The 27,720-nt window shown below is 38.6% G+C and overlaps 2 protein-coding genes across 13 annotated transcripts in view; both read right to left on the minus strand.

The window, feature by feature from the left end:
- Nucleotides 1–14,547, minus strand: part of mdfi (MyoD family inhibitor) — a 54,234-nt gene extending 39,687 nt beyond the window's left edge. Inside the window, exons 1-3 of one of the 4 annotated variants that reach the window (XM_053674048.1) lie at nt 14,466–14,482; nt 14,092–14,318; nt 13,072–13,218 (exon numbers count right to left, since the gene is read on the minus strand). In XM_053674048.1, the coding sequence (XP_053530023.1) occupies nt 13,072–13,180 (109 nt within the window). In that variant the 5' untranslated portion in view covers nt 13,181–13,218; nt 14,092–14,318; nt 14,466–14,482. Of the gene's footprint in view, nt 1–13,071; nt 13,219–14,091 lie in introns of those variants that run through there. The other 3 variants (XM_017450995.3, XM_017450991.3, XM_053674049.1) reach the window with 3 other exon arrangements.
- A 6,640-nt stretch (nt 14,548–21,187) lies between these two features.
- foxp4 (forkhead box P4) overlaps nt 21,188–27,720 on the minus strand; it is a 150,896-nt gene continuing 144,363 nt past the window's right edge. For all 9 annotated transcript variants that reach the window (XM_053674178.1, XM_047149400.1, XM_053674180.1 and 6 more), the window contains one exon: nt 21,188–26,766. In XM_053674178.1, coding sequence (XP_053530153.1) covers nt 26,619–26,766 — 148 coding nt within the window. In that variant the 3' untranslated portion in view covers nt 21,188–26,618. The remainder of the gene's footprint in view (nt 26,767–27,720) is intronic.

The following is a 27,720-nucleotide window of genomic DNA, read 5'->3' on the forward strand; positions in this document are numbered from 1 at the left end:
CTCTGGAAAGCCAAAAAAAATTCTAAATTTCCTCTCTGACTCTGAGGAGCCAGATGGGTGTGCCAAGCAGCTCTCCAGCATATAAAGTGCTGCTTGAAGTGATTACTAAGGCTGGACAAGCTTTTTTCTCCCCACTGAAAACAAATCTTCCTCACACCGCAGAAAACTCCCCTTTTTCCGTAAGTGCATGACGAAATATCACGCTTCTGGGGAAAACCATACATAAGCCGTATCTATAACCTCACGATGTGTGAAACACTCACAATGCGTGTGTGTGAAACCCGCCCTCACAGTCAGTGCCACTTGCCTGACATTTGTACATGGATTATTTGGCCATCGTGGTTAATGAACAACACGGCTATTTAGCTATGCTGAATGTGGAGGAGGCGTTTGCGAGCTACCTCTCTCCATCGACAGCAGGTAGTTTGGGGGGGGCTTTGCCATCGAATCCACGTGAGGCCACCTCAGCATTGGTGGGCAAGGCCTATGAGGCAGTGGGTCTTTCTTGTGGGTCACTGCATTCAATGACAGTGTTGCAGGCCTACCATCACTATCATGACATCAATAAAAGACCATCTGGCAGCATGGGAACTGTTGCCAAATGTGTCTCCATGGGTTCTGTCTACCATAGAAAAGAGTAGAAAATTAAGAGGTCACCATGTGTTAGTTGTAACAGACAACACAGCAGTGGTCTCATAAATCAACCACCAAGGAGGGTTACGTTCACGACCCCTGTTCAGGCAGTCGCAACTAATATTTCTCTGGGCAGAGGGAAAGTTCTTGTCAGTGAGTGCAATGTACATTCCGGATAACCAGAATGTGGGGGCAGATATCCTGTTGAGGCAGGGGCCGAGGCCCAGGGGTTGGAGGCTCCATCCTCAAGTGGTGGAATCCGTATGGCGGAGGTTCAGCCAAGCAAAGTGGACATGTTCGCCTCTGAGGAGACGACACACTGTCCGCTGGGGTTCGCCCTCACTCCTCGCACACCATTGGGGCTGGATGCCATGGTGCACAAGTGGCCGAGGGCACATTTGTATACTTTTTCCCCAATCCCCCTGCTCCCACATGTTCTAGCTAGAGTTCGCCAAGACCGTCTACGTCTGCTGTTAGTAGCACCTTATTGGCCAGCTCGAACATGGTTCTCAGAGATAATATCCCTGCTAGATGGAACTCCTTGGGAGACTCCTGTCTGCAGGGATCTACAGTTGATTTATCACCCTCGGAACTATGAAAACTGTGGGTCTGGCCCCTGAGGGGCTCCAGCTCATAGATTCTGGTCTCGAAACTGAGGTTGTAGAGACCATGTTGAACACTAGAGCACCACCTATGAGGAAATTGTATGCACTCAAGTGGCAACTTTTTGTCTCATGGTGTGAGGAACATCAGCTAGACCCAGTGAACTGTGCAATAGCTACAGTCCTGGAGTTCTTATAAGGATGTTTCAGGGTCTAGGTGGCCACCATTTCGACCAGCCACACCCCTACTGTGGGGCAACATCCTCTATCTTCGAGGTTTATGCATGGTGTCAGGCAGCTGAGGCCTATCTGCAGACCACGCATACCTCCCTGGGACCTTTCTGTGGTCTTGAAAGGTCTGTTAGGTGCCCCATTTGAGCCCTTAGATTCAGCCTCTGAGAAGCTTCTGACTCTAAAGGTAGCTCTTATGCTGGCCCTGACATCTCTCCAGCGAGTAGGAGATCTACCGCAATGCGCTTAACTGTACCGTCACCTGATCACAGCAAGCCTATAAATAGGCATAATGCTACACAAGCTTCAGATACGTTTGAGGGTGCTTCTCACAATGTGAAGCTCACACGACATTGAATTCCCTTTGAAAGGGGACTACTGTTAGCCTGGTGAAGAACCCGAGACAAAATGTGAAAGAAAATGAAGAAATTAGGGTGCTATACAACAGAGAAAAATAGAGGATAGATGATATTACCAGTAGAACTTTAGAGTCTACAATTGCCACCAGGTAAACAACAATAGAAAGGAATCTGTATCTTTAACAGAATGAGAGCAAATCACTATTTTCTGGCTGATGTGAGTGAAAGAGTCTGTTACTGGCAGAGTAGCTCATTCAAACCTCTTTGACTGCTTTTTGTATATCTGAATGACCATGGACCATTATTCTACCATACATCTGATCCCATTTTAGACCATGATTTACTCAAAGAACATTATTCAACCAGTCAATTATGAAAAAGTAACAATATAAAACTTAAATATCACCAAGTTTCAACTTATGGACGTTTACTATGGGTATACTAATAGAGCTGTAAGTGTCTAGTATACTAGTTTTATATATCATGTCTATACAGTGCCCTCCACCAATATTGGCACCCTTGGTAAATATGAGCAAAGAATGCTGTGAAAAACTGACTTTATTGTTTAACCTTTTGATCTTCACAATTCACGCAAATGCTCTGTTCTCATGGATATAAAACAATTGCAAACAAAACACAGGTTTATCAACAAAAAAAATCTAGCACCGAGAGCCGGTGTTCCCAATGTTGGGGCTACACACCGATTACATCACTTGCCCATCATGGCACCGGCCCCATGGTCATTTAGCCTTTTTACAGTAATAAATATCATTTAGTTCAGTTAGAGAGCGGATGCTACAATTAAAAACTGAACGCGTCTGCTCAATTCATCATGAGCCAAATGAGTCCGAGTCGCAGCACAGATCAGCAAGTATCAGATTTCCTTTAGCAAGAGTGAGAGTGAGGCGAGCTGACTGACAACATGACGGCGGATGATTTGGTTTAAAAATTTCTATGTTTAATATAAGCAAGTTTGTCATTGTACTGTTTTACAGTTGTTGTGTTTTTCATTAAGAATAATAATGAACCCACCATTCAAGCAATTGCCACCCCCGATTTGCCGCTAATTCGAAAGCGAAATTAAAATGTGCATGACACCATGGGCATTGATACGCAAGGGGAAAACACACACCCCCCCAGCCCCCTGGCCCTACACCCCAGGTGATAACGGTATTACCGGTGTTGTCACACATCAGTTAACCGGTGGGAAAATTTCCTCACCGTTACATCCCTAGTGTGCAACAATTACTGGCACCCTTTTATTCAATACTGAGTCTTCTCCTATAATGCCTGATAAGGTTGGAGAATACATGGCAAGGGATCTGAGACCATTCCTCCATACAAAATCTCTCCAGTTCCTTCAAATTTCGAGGTCCACACTGGTGGACTCTCCTCTTCAGTTTATCCCACAGGTTTTCTATGGGTTTTAAGTCAGGGGACTGGGATGGCCATGACAGGACCTTGATTCTGTGGTCAGTAAACCATTTTTGTGTTGATTTTGATGTATGTTTTGGATCACTGCCCTGCTGGAAGATCCATTTAAAGCCCATTTTAAGCTTTCTGGCAGAAGCAGTCAGGTTTTCATTTAATATCTGTTGATATCTGATAGAGTCCATGATACCATGTATCCTAACAAAATGTCCAGGTCCTCTGGCAGAAAAACAGCCCCAAAACATTAAAGAGGCACCACCATATTTAACCGTGGGCATGAAATACTTTTCCATATGGCTACCTCTCTGTGTGCCAAAACCACCTCTGGTGTTTTTTTTTATCAAAAAGCTCTATTTTGGTTTCATCTGACCATAGAACCCGATCCCATTTGAAGTTCCTGTAGTGTCTGGCAAACTGAAGACGTCTGAGTTTGTTTTTGGATGAGAGTAGAGGCTTTTTTCTTGAAAGCCTTCCAAACAATTTGTGGTGATGTAGGTGAATTCGTATTGTAGTTTTGGAGACTTTCTGACCCCAAGATGCAACTAACTTCTGCAATTCTCCAGCTGTGATCATTGGAGATTTTTTGGCCACTCAAACTATCCCCTTTACAGTGCGTTGAGAGAATATAGAAACATGTCCAAATTCCAGGTTGATTTGTAACATTTCCAGTTGACTGGAACTTCTTAATTATTGCCCTGATGGTGGAAATGAGCATTTTCAATGCTTGTGCTATTGTCCTGTAGCCACTTCCCATTTTGTGAAGTTCAACAACCTTTTGCCTCACATCACAGCTGTATTCCTTGCTCTTACCCATTGTTATGAATGACTATGGGAATTTGGCCTACGTGTTACCTCATATTTATATCCCCGTGAAACAGGATGTCATGGTTGAACAATTTCCTGTTCCTAGTCACCCAGGTGTACAAAAAAGTAAAATATCAGTAGGAATATACTTCAAATATATTTTTATCATATGAATTCATAGGGGTCCCAATAATTGTTGCACACCTATATTTAACAATGAACCTGTGTTTTGTTTGCAATTGTTTGATAACCATAGGATATGAGTATTTTTATGAATTTTTTTTAACAAAAAGATCAAAAGGTTAAATAATAAAGACAATTTTTCACAGCCTTCTTTGCTCATATTTACAAAGGGTGCCAATATAAATGGAGGGCACTGTAGACATGTCACAAGAACTGATACTTTTGTACCAAGTCGGTACCAACATTCTTAAAACGTGACGGTACTTGTTGTTCTACAGTAGCATAGGTACCATTGGTAATGAAGGTACCGAGGTTCCTTCTAATTAATTCTTCAGGAACTGATGGGGGCAGCAAATACGCGTAATTGTTTTATTCGGTCCGTAAGTGGTAAAGAAGAAGAAGAACGCCTACAAGCACATGGTCGAAACTACAGAAGTAGACGTCAAGTTTAGCTCCGGCCCGACTTGTTGAGAGGAAAGGTGGTATGGAATATGAAAATACTTCACGTTCAAGGCAGATGACTGCAAACATATAATTGATGCTCTGAAGCCGGTGTGCAACCGATGCTATTGTTGATTTCAAATAAAGCGAGGATCATCCCTAGGGCACTGTATATACTTGGGAATTGTAGCAAAAAGTATGCATATTGTTTACTTTTAGACACTCAAGTAATAACATGGTTATGAATCTTACAGCTGAATAAACTGAATATACAGGTCTATATACGCATGAGCGCCACATAGTTGATGTATTAGTTTATTTATGTTTGTAAGGGTTAATCAAATATACAATATGTAAGAATACATTTTATCAAGTATTTTAAAATGTATTTGGAGAATGAACTGATAAAGCAGGCAACACTTTATCTTTAAATGTGCTAAATACTAGTGATGAAACTAACCAGTACACAAGAGATAAGACATTTATTTATTTTTTACAAATTAAAAAAACATACAAATTCAAAAAACTATTGGAAATGTAAGAATTCATTCAAAACACCACGTCTCAAGAGTAAGGCACTAGGCCTTTGGTCAGGATATTGTATCCTGATGCTGCTACAGCATGACTGGCCTCCTCTCCTAGTTAAAAAAATGCCATTAGTTCTAGTGTATTGGTGTATTTTTGTATGAAGGTAAGAACTAACTAGATTTTGTTTTTATGTAAATGATAGTATACCGTATCTCACAAAAGTGAGTACACCCCTCACATTTTTGTAAATATTTGATTATATCTTTTCATGTGACAACACTGAAGAAATGACACTTTGCTACAACGTAAAGTAGTGAGTGTACAGCTTGTATAACAGTGTAAATTTGCTGTCCCCTCAAAATAACTCAACACACAGCCATTAATGTCTAAACCGCTGGCAACAAAATGAGTACACCCCTAAGTGAAAATGTCCAAATTGGGCCCAATTAGCCATTTTCCCTCCCCAGTGTCATGTGACTTGTTAGTGTTACAAGGTCTCAGGTGTGAATGGGGAGCAGGTGTGTTAAATTTGGTGTCATCGTTCTCACACTCCCTCATACTGGTCACTGGAAGTTCAACATGGCACCTCATGGCAAAGAACTCTCTCAGGATCTTAAAAAAATAATTGTTGCTCTACATAAAGATGGCCTAGGCTATAAGAAAATTGCCAAGACCCTGAAACTGAGCTGCAGCACGGTGGCCAAGACCATACAGCTGTTTACCAGGACAGGTTCCACTCAGAACAGGCCTCGCCATGGTCGACCTGGGACGTAGGGCAGTATTCCAGCATGATAACGAACCCAAACATACCTAAAAGAGAACCACTGCCTTGCTAAAGAAGCTGAGGGTGAAGGTGATGGACTGGCCAAGCATGTCTCCAGACCTAAACCCTATTGAGCATCTGTGGGGCATCCTCAAACAGAAGGTGCAGGAGCACAAGGTCTCTAACATCCACCAGCTTCATGTCATCAAGAAGGAGTGGAAGAGGACTCCAGTGGCAACCTGTGAAGCTGTGGTGAACTCCATGCTCAAGAGGATTAAGGCAGTGCTGGAAAATAATGGTGGCCACAAAATATATTGACACTTTGAGCCCAATTTGGACATTTTCACTTAGGAGTGTACTCACTTTCGTTGCCAGTGGTTTAGACATTAATGGCTGTGTGTTGAGTTATTTTGAGGGGACAGCAAATTTACACTGTTACGCAAGCTGTACACTCACTACTTTACATTGTAGCAAAGTGTCATTTCTTCAGTGTTGTCACATGAAAAGATATAATCAAATATGTACAAAAATGTGAGGGGTGTACTCATTTTTCTGAGATACTGTATATGTGTATATATGTGTATGTGTGTATATATAATTCCCTATAAAGCATTTTTTTTTCAGAAATGAGCTCAAATGTAGTTTACTTTCTTCATACTATTAATCAAATAGTATTTTTAAATGATTCTTCACAGTAAACTTAAAAAATGTAATGAGTTTACTTAAAAATATGTTTTCTCCCAGTTTAGTCTGAAGCAACTACAGAGCAAGCACATGGGTAGAATATACATGAGAGAACCATATGTTCTCTCTTTTATACACTACCCATATGTACTAGGCTGTTGTAAATCCTTGTGCGATTTGTACGAAGCAAAAAAAAAAAACAAAAAAACCTGCACTTCTCTCACTCATACCCATTTATTTGAAGGAGGATCATGCAAAAAAATATTAAATCAATACAAACTGGTGGAGATGATTAGACTGAATTTAATTTGTTCAAATGTACCAAAATTCAGGAAATTAATGGCAGTTAGTTTTCTTCATGATTTTGTCTAATTTTCCTAATCCAGGTGTAAAGTAACACTATGTAAGTTTTATAGACAGAGTTGCCAGGTGCAAGGTTTTCCCACAGAATTGGGTTTGGGGTTTATATTCAGCCTCATAAATACTTATAAGTATGAGAAATACTAATTTATATAAGACTATTTTAGGACCTTGTTGAAAGATCTATTAGGGTAACAATGCCTTTAATACTGCTTGTCAGATGGACTCCCATAGATCTGGCAACCCTTCCCAGAGCACATACGTCAAGAATTTAAACACATTAAACAGGACTTTTGTCACATTGCCATTTATCCAAGTGTTATAGAAGTCACAGTCGTCCACAAAAAATGGAATAGAGTTTAACTGCACATTTTTATATGAAGCAGCATATTCTTCACACAGCAGCTAGTTAATTGAAACCAATAAGTAGCCAAATGTCATAACCCCTGTACTAAACCTCAACAACCTTTTCAAATTTTGGCACCAGAGTCTTTATTTAATAAGAACTTTATTGTGCATTATCTTGCATTTCCGCTTTAGTCCTGAGCTTTTTCATGCCTCTGTGGTTCACCATTTTCACCACTGCACAACAACCACAGTTAGCTCCCCACACCGTGTGCATTAACTAGGCAGTCCCAGTCGCAGTTTGCTTGATGAGATACAGCCTTAATAATATAAACGTTAATTTCAGACACACTGAGCCAGCATTTTGAATCTGCATCAAGTTACATTTTGACCTCCACCTTCTGACATACACATATCTGGCCATCAGTATACTACGATATACAGACAAGTGACATATTAAAGGAAAAAGAAACAAAGTGTCTTAGTAAGGTGTTGGCCAACCGCAAGCCTCCAGAACAACTTCAGTGTACCTTGGAATAGCTTCTACAGGTCTCTACATCTGTATTGGAGAGATGAACACCATTCTCCTAAAAGATATTTGCTTCCTAGTTGACTAAAACTACCATAAGTTTTCAATTGAGATGTTATTCAAAGACCATAACATATGATTTACATCATTTTCATCCTCATCAGACCTTTCAGTGAGCCCTTGTGAAATCAAAACTGTGGATGGGGCAGAGTCATCTTAGAAGAGACCACACCCATCAGGACAGAAATGTGTCATCATAGGCTAAAGGTGAGCACTCAGGGGAAATTTTTATTCATCTGTAGTGAGACTTCCTGCTAAGGGCACAAATGGACTCCAACCATGCCAGCAAAATAAATTCCTTCACAGCATAACCGGCCTGTACCGTTCTCTTGGTTTATGCCACAAACCAGCCCTCACTCTTACCTTTGAACTTTATGTACTGCAACGCTATTATAATATCCCTCTCTAGACTGTTCTTACAGTCTGCCCACACCCTAGACTAGACATTCTGAGTCACCTGAAGAACAGTTGCTCTTCTGTTTTTCCTTACATATCACACAAATGAACAAGGATCAGTGTGTTTTCGACCACAATTTCCGGCCTTATTTATCCATAAAATCTAAATGCAGCTGTCACGTTATTCACTCATCCTATTGAAACATTAGCCACTTGTGCAGTCTTTTTGAATTAGATCTTTTCCTCTTAATGCAAAATCAAGGTCAAGTAGGTCTGCTCAGGATTTTATATGTCAGAGAGCATGGTAGGATGTTAATTGCTTAATTGTATAACCGTTTTGCACTCATTCTGTTTTTCTACTCATTTATTCAGGTTTTTCATTCAATTTGTCTTACTACACTTGTAGAAAATATTTAAACTGTACAAAAGTATATGACATGACATTAAAATTAGCACTAGGCCTTCTTCTCATAGTGCATCTTGGTGTCATCTTTTCCCCAGGTATGTGACGCACCTGTACCGGCCATCCACGTGATGTAAAAGAAAACGTGATTCATCAGAGCAGACCACCTTCTTCCACTGTTCCATGGTCCAGTTCTGATGCTCACGGACCAATTGTAGGCACTTTTAAGGTGGACATGGGTCAGCATTGGCACTCAGACTGGTCATCACAGCAAGCTGTAATGCACTGTATGTTCTGATGCCTTTCTATCATAGCCAGCATGAACTTTTTCAGCAATTTGTGCTACAGTCGCTCTTCTGAGGGAACTAATCAGATGAGCAATCCTTTGCACACCACTTGTATCAATGAGCCTTGGATGCCTATGACCCTGTTGTCGGTTCACCAGTTGACCTTCCTTGGACCACTTTTGGTAAGTAATAACCATACCGAGAACAGCCCACAAGACCTACCATTTTGGAGATGCTCTGACTCAATCGGCTAGCCATCACAATTGTCAAAGTCACTCAGATCCTTACGCTTGCTCATTTTTCCTGCTTCCAACACATCAACTTCGAGAACTGGCTGTTCACTTGCTGCCTAATGTATCCCACCCCTTGGCAGGTGCCATTGTAATGAGATAATCAAGGTTATTCACTTCATCTTTCAGTGGTTTTAATGTTAGGGCTGATTGGTGCAATTGAGATTCAATTTATAAATTAATTTCATGACTTCACTAAACAGGCAGTATATTGCTTTATAGTCAACACATATTGCCCACATCATAATTATGTAAAATAAGGAATCTTACATCTATCTCTGCATCTAAGCATCAACATTCACTATTGATTTTCACTGAGGACAGAGAGCAGACAGATACACTGCTGTGAAACCAGAACACGCCAGCTAAGTCAATGGAGTCAGTGTTGAAGCTCAGACAAGCTCCATATTCTCAATCAAGCTCTGGCCTGAAGCCTGTACTTTTAATGTATCTCAAAATAGACACATTTTTATTCTGATGATCTGGGATCAGATCTACTCCAAGTGCACTGATCTGAGTCATTAATAAGAACAGATCTAGAAACAGCGTTCTATACTGTGCAATCCTATGAGGTCAAGCAATGAAAGGACGCTTTTGTGTCATGTGTGAGTTCAGTTCAGGTGTTTGCCTTCAGAAGTAGGCCAAGCTAGCCCACACAACCAATGTGTCATTTCGAAGAATAAAATGCACCGAAAGAGTATACTAGCGAGAAAGATGCAAAAGGCAAAGAAAGGTGTGAGTCTGAATACTGAATACTACGCTTCATGTTAAGACAAAGCCATAGAGAAGAACAATGCATAGCTGAATGTAATTAGTGGGTACAAGGCAGACTTAAACAAGGCCTAGTGGGCAAATTTTTGACTGTGGTTGAGTTTCCATGGCCCACTGGCTGTGGCAGCCGTGCAGGAACTGACTCGCCTTGGATTAGTGCAAATGAAGAACTGGGCCAAGACTTGCTAAACTCAGCCTGCTAAGCAAACTCCAGTGGCAAACAAGTGTGGTAGCATACAGGTTTGCTGCACTCATAGGCCTGAAATATACACACACTTAAATATACAAGCACTGATGCAAGAATGCACAGATGCACATACCCACATAGAAGCGCAGACCACATAAGTGCTTTTCTACACTTGCACAAACCAATGGCCTTTGGTTAAGATTAGGATGTCAGATCAGGTTCCACTGCCAGCAAGATCAGCCAGTCATTCCAGAAAGGATAATTCCTAACTGTTTTATTCCCAAGAGTCTCCTCTGTACAAAAAAAAATCAGAGACCCTATAATCCTATGCATTCCTCCATTACTGTACTCCACGTTTTTCAGACCAATACCCAATGTTCAGAGCAATACTATGCTACACAGTCTCACAGGCCAGTGTCTGGTATTTTTCATCACTAAACATTTGACTGACTGCAAACTGCCACCCACGTTTACTTACTACTCTTTCAAACAAAACTCTAAAATAACCTTGTTTTTTAACTGCTCCACTGAAGTCAAATGTTTGTGTGGATTCTGAAGTTTGTTGTGAAATGTACAAAAGATATTAGCAGTGGTGGCTCATCTATAGTTGCAGAGCCCCGCTGTATATATAAACAGTTCAACAACTGTTTAAATGTAATTTAGCTCCATAGTGTTATTATTGCACATAATGGTCAAAAATCAGAACTGGAGGCTTACTGGGGAAGGAATCTTGCTGCCCCATGCTTGCTCTATAAACATATTCAGTGGAGGGGACAGGTAAAAGCAGGGTTGCCACATTACCCCAAAATGGGATAGCTTTATATTGCAAATATTGGGGAAGGGGCTTTTGAAGTGGATAATGAACATGCATCAGAAATGTGTATATGTCAGAAAAGCATGTGCACCAAATGTGTACCCTTTTACAGTGCCTTTTTTTTTTTTTTTTTTTTTTTTGCAGAGTTTCAGGTCCATTGTGTGGTTTTGAGATATAGTTAGGCTGGAAACTTTGCAGAAATCTGGCAACCCTGGTTAATTATATTAGCTCTGGCATGTATGCTTCAGTGGTGATTGGAAATTCACCTGCTGTAGTGAACACAGTTGAGCAAAGGTTAAAAAAATAAAAATAAAAAAACATCTCAAAATGAGTTGCTAGACTTTACACTGGATGACTGTATGTTGTCTTTCAACATGTCTATTACGAGGTTGCTATAGTAACCTATAACATAAGTCATGTATGATAGCCTCTTGATTTAATTTTGTTTGAGTCCATGTCATTATTATTAATGTCATTCTGCCACACCAAAAGCTGTGGGCACAGGCCACTGCTGGATATCTGTGCGCCATGGGCAGAGGGTATGCTAGCAAACACAACATAAACAACCAAATAGACTATTTTCAACTCTCCTTAGTGTGACTGAGATCAAAGAAAAATCCAGACATTGAGTGTCCAGACATCAGGTACTGGATTAACTCATCTGTCACCAATCTGCGATTCATTTTCATGCATTTGACAGCATTCTTAAGCAACCAAAGTACTATAAACATCCTACCACAGTAAAATAACAGGCCACCCAATTCCAACTGCATGCATCTGGTCAAAACGGCGTGGGTTATTTAGAATAGGTAGAATTGTGTCTGAGACAGATACATCTGAGTTTGTTTCAAATCAGAAATGTGGTTAAATGCATTTTTTTAAAAACATGCAACCTGTTGCTCTTGCATATTGAATCATAAAGTGATATTCACACAGGCAACAAAACAGCACAATCTAACTGGATCAGTGGGAGCTGGTGGTGAGAACAATTTCCCTATCAAGACTAAGAGGAGCAAACTGCTCAGAGCTGTTCAATTTGTTAACAAAATTATCAGTCTACACCCAATAGAATGAAAATTCCTCCAATAGTAAATCTACTATATACAAGATACATAACTCAATGGATTCAGTTTGCATTGCAACTCTTAATTAAAAACGCTAGATCCACTTTTGTGCTCTGATAGATGTGTTCTTGTGTCGCTTATCCCAGACAGATTTCATGCTTTTTACAGCAGAATACGCAGTGCAGAATTAAAAGAACACATGATTCAGATCACACTGCAGAAGTGCTATAATCTGACATGCCCCAAATTTCCTGTAAATACTTTCTGTGATTTCTGTAACACGGAACAGATCACATCCACGTTCTATCATAATTATTGCAATCTAATACAAATTATGTAGGTCATGCTGCCATTTAATGTACATTTTGGAAAACTGTATGTCTTCACTGAGCATGCTCAAGAGTGCATTAGGAACTAAAGAAAGTGCACTTTATGTTATCTAAACCAAATATACAGTATGTGCATGCAAGGTATGGCATTTAGTATCCATGTTGCTATAGAAATGAGAAGCATGTGATATGTATCAGAGTGTCTAATGTTAATGTAATGTTATTTTTCAATCACCTTACTTGTGCCTCAAATTATTTGTTTAAAAATATACTTCAAATACCCTACTAAAAAGAAAGAAAGAAAGAAAATGTAGTTTCTCAAAATCTTATACACATTCAACCTGGCAATTAGATTTAAATCATGATATTTATTATACAAACTTTGTTGCCTCCGAATTAGATATACATGAAGGTTTTTCATTACGATTCCGTTTCCTGTCAGATTATTTACAGATCAGCCTGCATACAAAAGCAGCTAGTGGAGTAGTAGATCATACAGGCCAATTTCAAATGTTTTCATATTTGTGTCCTAACCAAGCATGCTCAACAAAGCAGAAAACTTTGTTGATGTGCCCACCTGTGTTGGGACCATTGGGACCCACCACTGGCGAGTTCTCTGGGCCACGATGGGCACCATCTGGAGGCTGAGGCGAGCTGGCACCAGGGCTACGGTCCTCCTCCCACATCTGCTCTGGAGCTGAGAGTCAGGAGACCAGAATCTATCCTGCACACACAGACAGCCAAGAACATGGTTCACCAGAGACCTTGCCAACACAAGCCCTCCTTGTGTTTGGCATTTTAGGCAATCCAACTCGCATTACTGGAAATCTCCCATAGTTTTAAAGCAATAAGTTGGATGGGGTGTGATGATTGGCAAGATGTAGTAGAATAAGCAAAAGCATGGGCACAAGTGGGCATAATCATTGAGCCAAGCATTAATTGGACTGAGGCTGAACATTTGTTGTAGGCAAATCAAATTTCTGTTTGTGTTTTTCCCCCACTTTTAATCATAATAATTTTTCAAACTATACCATTTAAAATGTTGCTCTTGAGAGCATACTATTCATTTCAACATGGGTTTGCACTTCATTCATAACACTTCACATTACATATGATACATCCTTACAATCATACGGTAAGGTTAGAGTTTGGGTCAGGGTTAACATTCGTATCTTTTCTTATGACTTGGTTTGTAAAATGGATAAAAATCCAAAAACATCGCCTTTTCATTTGCTGGAATTTTGTGACTTCTGTATTATAAAGTTCTATAGACTTATGTTCAAACACAAATTTGACAGATGTAACTTGATAATACTGAAGTCCAACTTCATGAGATCATGAGACCATGAGCTCTTATGGTAGACTGTTTGGAGAATACTGACTGTGAACAGAAGTTTTGAATTGAAAAGAAAAGGACAAAGACAATCTATATGTCTTTAACGCAGCCTATATGTAAAAAAGCACTGATTATAAAATGAATCAAATAAGTATTATATCCAGTTCTTACTAATCTCGCTCTCTAACAAGTCCAAACAAGTTGACAAAGTCTTAAGCCCGGACTACAAACCTGCTGAACATGTCCAAATTCAAGCCTTACCTTTGAGACACGTCGTTATTTACCGCTATTTCAGGAACTCATATTCTTCCTCTGCAGCGACTTTAAGCGGACTTCAGAAAGTCCCGTTTGTGCGGTGAAAAGTCGCGTCCTCGTCATGTTGTTCTACCAACATGTGTGTCAGAAACTTTTTCTCTGAACTGCCCCTAATGACAGTCTGCACCACACAACGCTCAACGTTCACGAACTTCCAAAGACTTGACAACCCTCTCGGTATAGCAAACATCAAAAAAAAAAAAAAAAAAAAAAAAAAAAAAAAAAAAAAAAAAAAAGGTCACGTTATTACCAAGAAACGTTTAAAAAGAGGCAAGCAAACACAACGTAATCAGAGGAGGTCCTCACAAAGTTTAACACACCGTGTTGTTTTCGGGTCCCTCTGATTTGAAGACTTTCAAACTGAGATTCTCACACACACACGCACGCACGCACACACGCACGCACGCACACACACACACACACACACACACACACGCAGACAGAGTGCTCGAGAGTTTTCAACAGGAAATTGCATCCGAGCCTGATTACTGTGCCTTCAGGGAAAACTATACAGTGTAATATTTAAGGGGGCAAGTTACTGCTGCGTGATCGCAAATAAATAAGTAATATAGAATAATAAAAATAAATAATTCAATACTACTACTACTACGACTATTACTACTACTACTAATAATAATAATAATAATCATAATAACAATAATAGTAATAATAAATAATAATTATTATTGTTATTATTGTTATTTTTGTTGTTATTTACTTATTAACTTAATTGTGATCACACAGCAGTAACCTTTCCCCCAGTAGTGTCCTGTGATGGATAATAATCATATAATATGGTATAATATAATTATTAATAATAAATAATATATAATATTATAATATATAATATAAGGCTGGGGACACAAACCCATCGCATGGCACAATCACACACTCACACAAACTTTCACACACTAAGGACAATTTGGAAGTGACAAGCAGCCTACAACGAATGTCTTTGGACTAGGGAAGGAAACTGGAGCACCCGATGGAAACCTCAAAAGCTTTTGGGGAAAAATACAAACTCCGCACACACAGGGCGGAGGCGGGATTTAAACCTCCATATTATTATTATTATTATTATTATTATTATTAATTAATTGTTATTAACTTTATCCTAGTCAACATCATAGTGGATCCAGAGCCTCTCCCAGGAACACTGGATGTGAGACGGCAACACATCCTGGATGGAATGCCAATCCATCCCACCATGCACACACACACACATTTACGCACACACACGTAGTACTCATTCACATGGCATTTTTTTGGGAGATGGGAGGAAACCAGAGAACCCAGAGGAAATCCATGTGGACACAAGGAGAAAATGTGAAAATCTGCACAGACAGTAACCCAAGCTCAATAACTGAATCTGTGACCCTGGAAGATGATGATGATGTTTATTATTATTATTAATATTATTCCTAAAAAATTATTTTACGGTTGTACTTAAAAGAATCAAGGCATCCTTCAGACTTCATTTAGTCTCTAGTGCAAGATATGAGAATGAAATTTATTCCCTATTTCTCATAAGATCACGTTGCCCATAACACACCTTACATTATAATTAATGTTCTTATTTATTTCTTCATACAAAGAGCTACTGTTCATTCACATTTTACATGCAAAACACCCTATATATACATAATATGACACAATGTGATCTTTGGTGTACACGGATTTCCAAGTCTTGTAGCCTATAGTTTGCATTATTGTTTTTTGTGATTGTAATATTTTGTTCGAATGGTTTGTAGTTATGCAAGAATCAGCTCATCCCTCAGATCTTATTTTGTCTCTAGTTCAACAGATGAGAATCACAGGTGCATTTGACATGATAAGAAATGGCTGGTGTCTTGTGATTCGTAAATCAGTTTTAGCTGCTGTCGGCACTTTGTTTTTATCTGGGTGATTTTACGCATTCCAATTTATATTCATTTTGTCAGCTTTAATCTTGAATTCCTTTGTTTTTACTATCACAGATATTTCTGAGGCGTCTATCAAATTCATGACAAATAATTTATACATTTGTATATATACTGTATATGGAGGGTGTTTAAAAGTTTTTTGTTTGTAAAAATGTGAATGTGAACAAAAATATTAGTTTTTTCTGATTTCATGCATATTAAAGTGCATGAACTTTAACTTTTGAATATTTTCATAACCACTGAGTGGTGCAAGTTGTTAGGAAATTGTCATGTTATGTTGCATGTGTGAGACCATGTGTGTTGTGGGCAAACCTTGACATTTGCACTAAAGAACAAGTCAAAAATGAGTAAAGATTATTACATTATTGCCACCTCACAGCTCCAGGGTCCCTGGTTTGATCCTGAGGCCTCAATCCTGAATTCAATGTTTGCATATTCTCCGTGTGTCTGCCCTGGTTTCCTTCTGGTTTTCTAGTTTCCTCTCAGTGTGCGAAACTATGCAGATTGGTGGATTGGTTGTGCTAAATTGCCCCTACGTGTAATTTGTGTATGTGCACTGTGATGGACTACCATCCCATCTGGGGTGAAATGGGCTGCTTGCACTCAGGGCTATGCTGTATTTCCCTCTTGAAATAGTGAGAATCTTGTATCTATTAATTTTTTCCAGTCTTACAATAATGTCATTCTTGCATCCTATTAACAGATTTTCTAGCTATCATGGTTGTTTATGTATGACGGAGCATACAGTCTGATGCCTTTCTCCAGTTTACTAAAAGGAGCTTTGCAAGGGTACACATACGATGAACATCACTGACACTGAATTCTGTTACTGCTGATGAGACCGTGTGTAAAGTAGCGCCACTGCCATTATAGTGGAAGAAGCAGAAGTGCCGTTTTAGTTATAATGCAGAAGTGTTTGTGCAAGTAGCCCATTCTCATGCCAAGTGTTACCAGGATAGGATCTGGATCCAACGTAACTCTGATTATGATAAAGCAATTGCTGAAAATGAATGAGTCAATATTACAACTTAGTTTAATTTGTATAGCTACCAAACATTACAGTTCACTGTTAAAGTTAAAAGTGTTTAGTCTATCACTTTTTCAGTTAAAGGATCACTTACGCTTCTCTTGAGAGAGATTGAGACAAAAATAAACACCATATACCTTCCATAATGCATACCAAATGCATCTTCCTGGGTTCTGTAGGACCCAGTTTAATACGTTGGTCCGTGGAGACCATGGGATGCTATTCCTCCCCATAGGCACAGTTTTTATGAAATAATATGACCCAGAACAGACCTAATAGTGCTTGGCTAACCACCAGCACTGTTATACATGCTATCTACTTAAGGAGAAGCTTAAATAAGAATATACTGTATATCAACATGCAGTATGGGTACCTGGAAAGTCCAGATAAAAGAATGTGTATACCTAAACTTGGAGGTTCAGGTTTTGTCTACAGACGCTTGGGAGTTTCTCAGAAATTGGCAGGTTTAAGATAAGCAGTGGTAACACCTTAGAGTTCATTCATACTAATAGCTGCTATGATAAGGGTGGCTGGTGTAGATGTGTTAGCAGGGCTAAGACCTCCCTTTTCTGCACTGAAAAAAAACATACATAAAAAATAAAGGGCATACTTATTTGGCATACGCATCATATTATTTTCTGTTAACAAATGTAGAACCAAGAATAACAGCACCACTAACCATCCATCCATTTTCCATAGTGCTTATTCTACACAAGTTTGCAGAGGAGTCTGGGGCCTATCCCAGGGGACTCGGGGCACAAGCCGGACGAAATGCCAATCAACCTACAATGCATAACTTTGGAATGGTTGACGAAACCGGAGTACCCGGAGAAAACCCCCGGAGCACGGGGAGAACATGCAAACTCTGTGCACACAAGGCAGATTTTGGATTCAAACCCTCAACCCTGCAGGTGTGAGGCAACGTGCTAACCACCAAGCCACCAATAGCACCACTAACCATTGAACGTAAAATACACAGAATGGTATGAAGTTGAAGCTGGGGCTGATTTCTTTCTAGCCCAGGTTGTACATTCACACACATTGAACAAAAAAGGCTCCTACATTTTGTGCATTGGAGCTAATTTTTTTAAGCCTGCTTTGATGCCCTGACACATACAGTACATCATCATAGCGGCTGTAATAAACATTAATGAGGTTGATTCTTTTCTTGATAATTGATTTTTCAAAATGGCTTTGGAGGAGAATCTAGAAGTAAATAGACTAAGTAAGCACAGTCCAATTGAAGTACAATTACACAACAGAGGCAAATGGACATAGAAAATTATTCAGATCAAATGGTGTTGCCTATCTGTCTTTCAATGTGTATGTGTCTAAGTGTGTATTTAATAGTTGTATGCCTATAATGAGATCCCGTGCTATAAGGCTCAATCATAATGGTTTCATAATAGAAATGCCAAGTTACTGATGGTAGAATTTTAGCAGTCCCATTCAATATGAAGACACAGCAAACAAGTCTATTTCATAAAGTTGTGTATGAGATCATGAGATTGATGGAGAAGGTGGAGAAGAAGAGGAGACAGATACTTTAGATGGAATGTAACAGAGTGTTAGACTGAACCAATGGCAATTTGAGTAGCCTTTAGAGAAAGGTGTTTTAAGAAAAGATAAAAGGCAGAGCAAGGTAGTGCGAGAGAAATGCACAACATTCCACAGATATCTAGATGGACTTTTTGAGGTGTTATTTTAACCTTTTGATGCTGATTGTTTTCAGGGACTTTGAGCAGTTTGGAATGGTTCGAGAGTAAAAAAAGGAACTGGATGAAAATGTGGTTCCAATCACTCACAAAGATGCTTTTGTTCTCCCACTCGAGACCTGTATGAGCCAGTGATCCAGGCCAGTCCTGGTCTGTCAGGGACTTCTTAATTACACTCATTAGGGTGGCCATGAGTGCAAGACGGATTGTGCAATAGAGTCTGGGACATGATGTGGACAGTGTGTTGTAAGATGGTTTTTAATAGTCATAGTCATTATGTAAACAGCTCTGGGACAGAGTCAGAGTCTGGGGTGGATGGTTTTGCAGGTGTGCGGTCTATACTTCTAAGTCATGAAGTCCATGAGGGCTTTATATTGGTGTGCATTATGAGATTAAGTCAATATAGGTGCATTACATCAATTGTGAATTCATGTTGTTTCATGAATTCATTTTGTTTGCTGTGCAATGGGATGTTTGTCTTTGTTTTGCTTTCTTGTTTTCTGTTGACTGGTCTGACAAACCATTCTTTCTTGAAAAATAAATGAAATGTAATAATCACAGCTTGCACCTGCAAAAAAAAAAAAAAGTCCACTCTGTTTTTTTTTCTAGCAACCCCATCTCAAGCACTCTGTGCATCTTTTTTCATATTTTTAAGCTATGCATATTTGACATATGCCAAGATTGAAGAAGAGAACCCGATCCCAAGTCTAAGCAGGTTGCAATAACACTCCACACCCTGTCTGTGTGTCAGCATGAGATTTTCTCAGGAGTGTGAAAGGACTCTGGCTGGGCCTGTCCTGCTCTGTTTTTTCTTCCTTGTGTTTTTTTTTCTTCTTTTTTCTCCACACTCAATTTTTTGGCTGGTTTATTTACCCCTCCTGGTGGACGGAGCCTGAAACACAGCAACTGAGGCCATGGGGCATTCGGAATTTCTGCATCGCGCTCTATGACATCATGCCCTGAGGCACAGGGGAAGATCTGAACAGAAGATGCATTAAAACCATATACTGTAAAACATGTCTTTCTTTATCTGTTGTCTAATTTTATATTTGTCGTTTCAGTTCTTATTTATTTATTGATTTATTTATTTGTTTGTTTAAATTTGGATTCAATATTAATTTAAAAATTTTTCCCGAAGCTAAAATTTCCCGCTTTACCCCATTTTTTTTTATCATTGTCTTAATTATTTATTTATTATACAATTTTACCAATTATTTATTTCATTATTTTTAATTTATTGTATTTTTCTTAAATTATTTTCTGCTTGTTCCATTATATTGTTTTTGTTCAATTTATTTTTCTTTCTAAAGCATTATAAAAATCAGAATTTTAATTTGTGAAAGGTGTTATATTGTGATTTGTGATTTCATTTTTGGCTGTGGAAAAACTCATTATTTCAACAGAAATTCAGACACAAACTTTTGTTATATTACACAACATTCAAATTCAACTATATGTCCATAAACATCTCATTTGTTGCTTAAACAACCCGATTTCCTTTTAAATTCTTTTTTTTTTTTTTCCTGAATCACCTTCCAATCATTGTGAATCACTAAGCTAAAGCAATAGATTGCTGAAGGGGTCACTGTCTTGGATCGGTTGATTACAGGCATGATTTTGCAATTTTGTATCGGACCAAATGTACTTTTGTAAAGCCTGACAACTCATGAGTCATGCATCACTATCATTTTAACAATAGCTACCTATTATTTTCATCCTTTTGAGATGAAGGTTCTTGGCAGCAATTCAGACAGCTTGTAAGAGAAGTTCGGGAAAAAAATGCGTGCGTGCAATGAGAGTAAAAATGAAAAGCAAATAACTATCATTATCTTGATCCTCTTAGACAAAAGTGGCACTTGTAAACATTACCCTATTACTCTAATTTTAAGGAGGTCTGTTCCAGCCAGGCTTTGGACAGACCTCTCTCCAGATGTTTTTACCAAATGACATCGCCTGAAAGCCCATCAATCGGACGCTTCCCTTCTTCCCCTCTCCACTTCCTGGTCCACCAGTCAGTCCAGATCTTAAAATTCGCATAGCAAGTGCTGCATAAACAGCTTCAGGGCCTTTGGTGTGAGCAAATGAGGCCCAATAATTTGCTCATGCCAAACTTGATATGGTTAGAGTCAAATCAGACGCTCATTTTCCCCTTTCTTTTGTCTGCTGCTAATCAAGAACACATTGTTGTTTCTGGACCAAAGGCAATTGTGTGTTGTTTTTTTTTTTTTTTTTTGCAGCTGTACAGAAAGACAGATGCAACACATAAGCACTTCTCACGTTTGCCATATGATTATCTCTAAAATCCATAATCCTGAATTAAACCAAAATGCTTCAACCATTGTGTCTGTAAATGAGCGCACACAGTGGACACAGCTGTGGACAGTGTAATAAGTATTTTATTGCATTTTATAATGCCATTGTCAATAATTAGTACAGATTACATGCAACTAGAACTACTGTACAGTTTTTTTATTGTCTGCTTGGGCAGACACAAGAAGATTCAGGTTACAAATACACAGATATATGTGTGTTTTTTTTTTTATACAGCATGAAGAAAAATGGCAGTGACTGGCATAAACACGGTCACCCCAGGGTTAAAAACAATAACGGTGGCTGGCTAGTTGCCTTTTTTTTCAATACCATCTCAGAACCACCATGTGTTCTTTCCCCTAAAGTTTTCATTTGAAAGTTTCAAACAAAATAAAAAGGTAAACAAAAAATATATATTTATACTAAACTAAGTACATAGAAATCACTGCTGATAAAAAATGTACACACATTCTTAAGATGCAAATGAAAGAAGAGCTAAAGTGGTAGATCCATTCAATTGGCCAAAAAAATAAAATAATATAATAATACCATCAGGCAAAGCTCCTCGGTAAGGATCCATTTCCTGGATAACGTCACATTAAAGCTGTCAATCACACAGAAATGGAGCTCGATGGACAGCTCAATAGATGTAATGGTAAAAAAAAAAAAAAAAGGAGGTGACATACATGATTAAACTCAGATTAAGTGTAATTCAGTGACACTGGAATCATGTTTGGTATCCCACAATGCAAAAGCTTTAAATTTCTAACCAATTAGCAGTGACTAGGAAGGAATTCGATGATATCATAAATAACCATCAACAGAGTCGATTTCAGAAAAAGAACAGGCTGTTGCAGAAATCATGGTCCCATTGTTTTAGAGATCGAGGACAGCATTTAAAGAAAAGAAAAAAGTATAAAGAATCAATAGAATCAGTGATGGCATGAAAACGACAACAACACATCAGCTTCTTGTTAATTACTAAGCCATTAATGCCAATTAAGCTAACGAGAGCCTTGCTGCGCAGTCCACTGGGCTCTGAACCAACGTGACGAATAAAGACAGACTCGCTGTAATATAAAACACCATTGCCAAGTGACCGACAGCTTTGAGACGTTTCTGCAAACTACAGGAATGATTTGGTTTAAAGGGAATCTGTACAAATACATCTATTGGCACCTAAAAAGGACCAACAAACACCTCAAAGTTCTTTTTTTTTTTTAAAGCAAGAGAGGGCTACATATTTTTCTTTTCTTCAGGATTTGTATTTTTCTCTTTCTCCTTGTTTGAGGTTTTGGTCCTGTCCTTTGAGAAAAAAAAAGTCCTTCTGAGGTATCATTGCAACAATGAATTCAACTTTTTTTTAATGTTGTTTTCTCTCTTTTTTTCCTTAAAAATGCATAAATGCAATACAGAGACAAAAAAAAAAGAAAAAAAAAAGAAAAAGTATCAAAATAGACCTAACTAAGATAAATATACAAACTGGTGTTTTTACCTAAACCACATAACCTAATTTTTTAATCTTTACGTAGTTTTTTTTCCTTTTTTTTTTTGAGATAATACACTTTTAAAAAAAGCATCGTCCCAGATGTTTTGTGAAGAAAAAAAATAAAACAGGAGTGAAAATAATGATACCTGCAGCACATAATATGATAAATAGATACAGCGTAAGCAATACAGTATAGGAAGTTTTACAATAGCTAGAAGGATGTAGGAAATTAACATTAAGAAAAAAAAAAACCTGCAGAAAAATATATAAAGACAAAAAGTATGGGGGAGAGAAATGCCCTCGAGAGCTAAGCCAAGCTGTAATATACAATAATACATCATTACAACAAGATTAACAAAAACATTATGGTGATCGCTAATACCACTGACATACATCAGTCTACATCTTTATAAAACAACTTTGTTTACAGGTGTGTACCTTAAAGCACGATTGACGTTCTTTCGTAAATGCGTAAATGCAGCAGTTCCTTATTACTGAGAGATTCAGCACAATTCCTGTTTATATGCCTTATCGTAGTCATCTTTAGCATGGACGTTTAAGCTCTATGTTTATCTTTGGGATATTTTGGTTTCACCAGCACTACTTAGCCGGCTTCTTTGCAGCTCGTCTTTTGAGCGATCTACAGGATGAAAACAAACAAACAAACAAACAACAACACAAAAAAAAAAAAAACAATAAAAAAAACAAAACTAGTCATTAGTCACTGCTACACTCAACTGCGCTGCTCAGTGCGGGCGTCTGTGCTCTTTTTTCCCCCTGACCCGAAGCCGCCATAAAGCCATGCTTTGCGTTAATTGGAAAGCCGGACGTGGGGGGGATTGGGGTGTTTGAACGAGAGGACCCGCGTTAATGCATTCTGCCCATCATCATTTCTGACACTGGCCCATTGAGCGCACTCTAATGACCGGCCGCCTCATTGGCTTAAAGCAGGGCCTGGCCCCTCGTTATGCATGCAGAATTAGAGCGCGCAATTAATGCCTCCTCGCCGCAGACCTGTACACAGACACTATGCTAATAGATCGCTTAAAGATGGTGGACGCGCAATTTGGAATAGACCTTTTTAAATAACGGTGACCGTTTAATGCTTCGCACTTAACAAGACTCAGCATTTTTTATTTTTTTTGGAAGGGGAGAGGTAGTCATTACTTTTTTTTTGTCAGCATGGTGTGTGTTGTTTGCTTGGTTTCATTCATGCAAATGAATTCAGGATCAAGGATCACCAGACAAGCTTTTTGTTCACAAGCATATTTTGGTTTTGTGGGTTTTTTTAAAGGATGAATGGGAAACAAGACGGTGTATATAACTATGGATGTTTTTCATTGGCCATTTATTCTGTGGACTATTTCAAAAAGGAGGTAGCAATATTTTTGGTTTTTATCTTTTTTTGTGTGTGTAAAGAATGAAATGAAATATTCCTTTAGCAGGTGCATTAAACAAACCTCAGTTAAAACAGAAAAAAAATGAGTGCGTTTTGTTTAAAAAGTTCCTCTCAGATTAAACATGATTGCTGAAGTGCAATTGTCATTGAAGCTGTCCCTCGAATGTCTGTTTTGTATATCTTTTTTGAACAGATGTCTATTTATCTCCTGTTGGTTATCCTTCAGATGAATACGTTTGAAATGGTTGAAACAGTAATGTTCAATGGGCTCTGTCAATAAAACCAAAAGCAATGTGAAAAATGAGTGTTTTGTTGAAAAATAAAAACAATCTAATGAAAAATGAGTATTTGTATATTGAGCATTTGTCATTCAAGTGCCTTATGTCTGTAAAAGTATTCATATCTGAGACCTTGAGGCGTTTTCGTAGGTTGTGTTCTTAACACTTTGCCGTTGCCTGAGCATGAGAGGGTAGAGCTTTATTTATTTATTTATTTTGTTAAGTGCTTTATCATCTAAGGAACTGAAAGAGGCTTGACAATACTGCTTCTTTTTGGCCTTACACCCCATAGGATTAACTCATTCACCCCCATAGGATTAACTCATTCACTTTACATACTATATTTAAAACAGTGTAACCACCAAATTCTCTTTGCATCTCACACTTTGGTTTTTGGAATGTTCTGCACTAGAAGTCTTTAACAGATCACTTAATATTCAACTTAAAAAAAACAAAACAAACAATAAAATAACAGCATAATAATTTAAGGAATAACTTTTTTATGGACAGTTTCTTTAGGAAGAAGAAAGAAAAGACAAGAAATTTAAAAATCGGAGGGTATTTGGTTTACTACAAATCTCTTTGGTAACCTGTAACGAAAATAAATTGGGAGAGAAAAAAAAGAAGAAAAGAAATTAAAACTTGAATTTGGTATGCCACTGCTATGAATGTTTATGTGTTTATCCAAGTTCGGTGAAAGCTAAAGTTTGTAAATCTCACATGCTGACCAGAGATTTCGATAAGCATTCGTATATCTAGATGATGTATAAATCTTTGAAATAGTTAGGCCACAGTAAGAATCCCCCTGACATTGCGAGGGAATACCGTGGATTGAGGTATTCTGTGACCACAATATCATCTCTTTAAAACAACGCTTTGTATCGCAGCTGAATTTCAAGAGGAATTTCTGAAATTAAATGTTAAATAAAAATTTTTTAAAAAGAGTGCCTGTAGGGAGGGATATTACAGAGAACCTGCGCATTCAAACCCACTTTGATCGAGCCTATGTTCCTGGTATTAAATGTCCTCTGTTTCTTTTGTAGTCCTTGTTTCTGTCGCTACCTTGATGGTAAGTGCTCTTCTCAATAATCTTTAAGTAATAGGTAATGGAGCATTTTGGGTAAAGGAAGGATTATTGATATCCTCCCCAAAACCCAGCCCATTTGGAATGATAACAATTCATCAGTTTAAAAAAACCCCCCAAAAAACCCAATAACAACAGAAAATCAACCTACATATTTATAACTAAAGTACACCACAATGTGAAAGGCTGATCCTGTAGAAGTCGCTGACTGTGAAATAATGAATGTGAAATAAATGTTTAAAAGAGCATCAAAAAGCTACGTCACACACGTTCGAATCAAAGTTAAGTCATGTCTCTGAGCTTTGACGCATCATCATTGCTGCCAGTGCTGACACACCAGTTGGTCCTGGTTCCTTTTCCTGAAAAAGATGTCTTTTTTTTCCGGGGGACGACGGCAATTTCATCTTTTTTTTTTTTTCTTCGACTGGTCTAACAAAAGTAGAAAGAGAGAGCTGTTTGGTTTCTCGCCATCAGATGTCAGACGAAGACAGATTGAGCCGGTTAGCCATCACAAAATGTTAACACTGCACCAAGACTGGAAAACTCCACCCCTCTTTTTTCAAGAGTCCAGAAATCTTAAGGTCAAAGGTCAGGGTAGGACAAAGGGAGTCAGTTGCTCTGGTCATGTTTTGATTCCTTGGTGGTTTTTTTTTTTTTTTTTCAATTTTATTTTGTTCAGCAAAGGGGCATCACACCCCTGACAGAACCTAAGAGTCCAGGATTGAACCAGTTCATTCTAATGGTTTAGTTCATGTTTTCCTTTGTTGGATGTGTGAACGTCATTCCGAGGTAAACCACAGCTGCATTTTTATCCCAAAGCAGTTCTCAGGCAAAACAAATAAGTAAAAAAAATGAACTAAAGCTGATAAGACAGTAAGAGCAGAGTGAGACGCTTTGGGGGACTCGTGATGCGTTTGCCCGTCAGTCTGAGACGGATTGTTCCGAGTACGAGATACAAACCGGCTGCACCAGTCTCAAATACACGAGTGGCTTAGAACTTGTCTCTGGGACTTTAAAACATTTTCTTAGTGAAGAGATCAACTGAGGAAAAGTAGAGAGACATAAAAAATCAAAACCAAGCTAAAAAGACACAAAATAAAATGCACGATGGACTGATGAGGGGTACACCCTGTTTTGGTTTCTTGGTGTTGGGGTTGCTTATGTATCATCTCTCTTTGTTTTTCCTCTTTGTGGTTATTTAGGCCTTGCGCAAGAAGGAAAGGCGGGCACGGCAAAACCCCGCCCACCTTTACTCCAGCTCCTCCGTGGGAAGTTCCTCCTCCATGTCACGCTCGTCACTGGGCATGCTAAGGTTCTGAGTGACGGACGCAATGAGGGACACGGGCCGGCTGTCCTCCTCAAGCTCTGCGGGTTCCTCCTTCACGTGGATCTGGTGTCTGAGGCACCGAAAACACACACACCCACCCACACACACACACACACACAAATTCAATAACACTTACCATATTATATACGTTTTGCTGTGATTCATATTCTGTTATGAATTGCCAGTATGAATTCTAGAAGGTGGCAATCTTGTTCAGTTGAATTCTTAAATCTGATTGGTTAGATCAGCATAACTTCTGACTGTAGTGTCGGCTATAAGGCAAATCAGTGCTGCTGTTTCTGTAGTAACAGCTACTGTAAACCTCTAGGACTTGTATGGTGTCTCCAGTGTCAGCACAATACGTTTTCCACCAATGGAAAGTCTTCAGGACTTTGCATGTTCAAGTTTCTCTGTAATATAACAAACTGTGTTTTTGTTTTTTGTCTTATTAACTTCAACAGAGAGAGGAAAGACAGGCTAGTGAGGGAAATACGGTTTATAGCTGATATATTGCAACCGATAACAAGAATGAACTTGTTCTGTGGCCGTTCCATAAGATTAAATTTAACTATAAATGGATAAAAAGTATACGTCGTTCTTTAATAAATCAAAAATTCATTAATTGTTAGTAAATGTCTGTGGTAGAAGAGGATTAAAACACTTCGGGATGTGTTCTTATAGGAAAATAATCAACTTTGGGGAAGTTACTGTAACTACTTTCGCATTGGGCTGCACCATGGATTATTTTTCTATTAGATCACACCTTGTTGTGTATAATTCCCTACACAGCGGCCTCGCTGACCCGGTTTGCTTGAGACATTTTGAGGTCTTCTGATTTTACAGCATTTATTTATCTTCAGTGCAATTATCAGTGACATAAACAGCATTTATGGAAATAAATCTACTTCCTATGTTACAGGATTGCCCTTCAGATTACAGATGCGAGTGCAGTTAAGAACTAGGTCATGTGACAGGCACTAAAATGAGCTTTTTGTTTCATATTTCCAAAAAAATAGACACATTT

This window comes from Ictalurus punctatus, chromosome 21, assembly GCF_001660625.3.
Source record: "Ictalurus punctatus breed USDA103 chromosome 21, Coco_2.0, whole genome shotgun sequence".
NCBI lineage: Eukaryota > Metazoa > Chordata > Actinopteri > Siluriformes > Ictaluridae > Ictalurus > Ictalurus punctatus.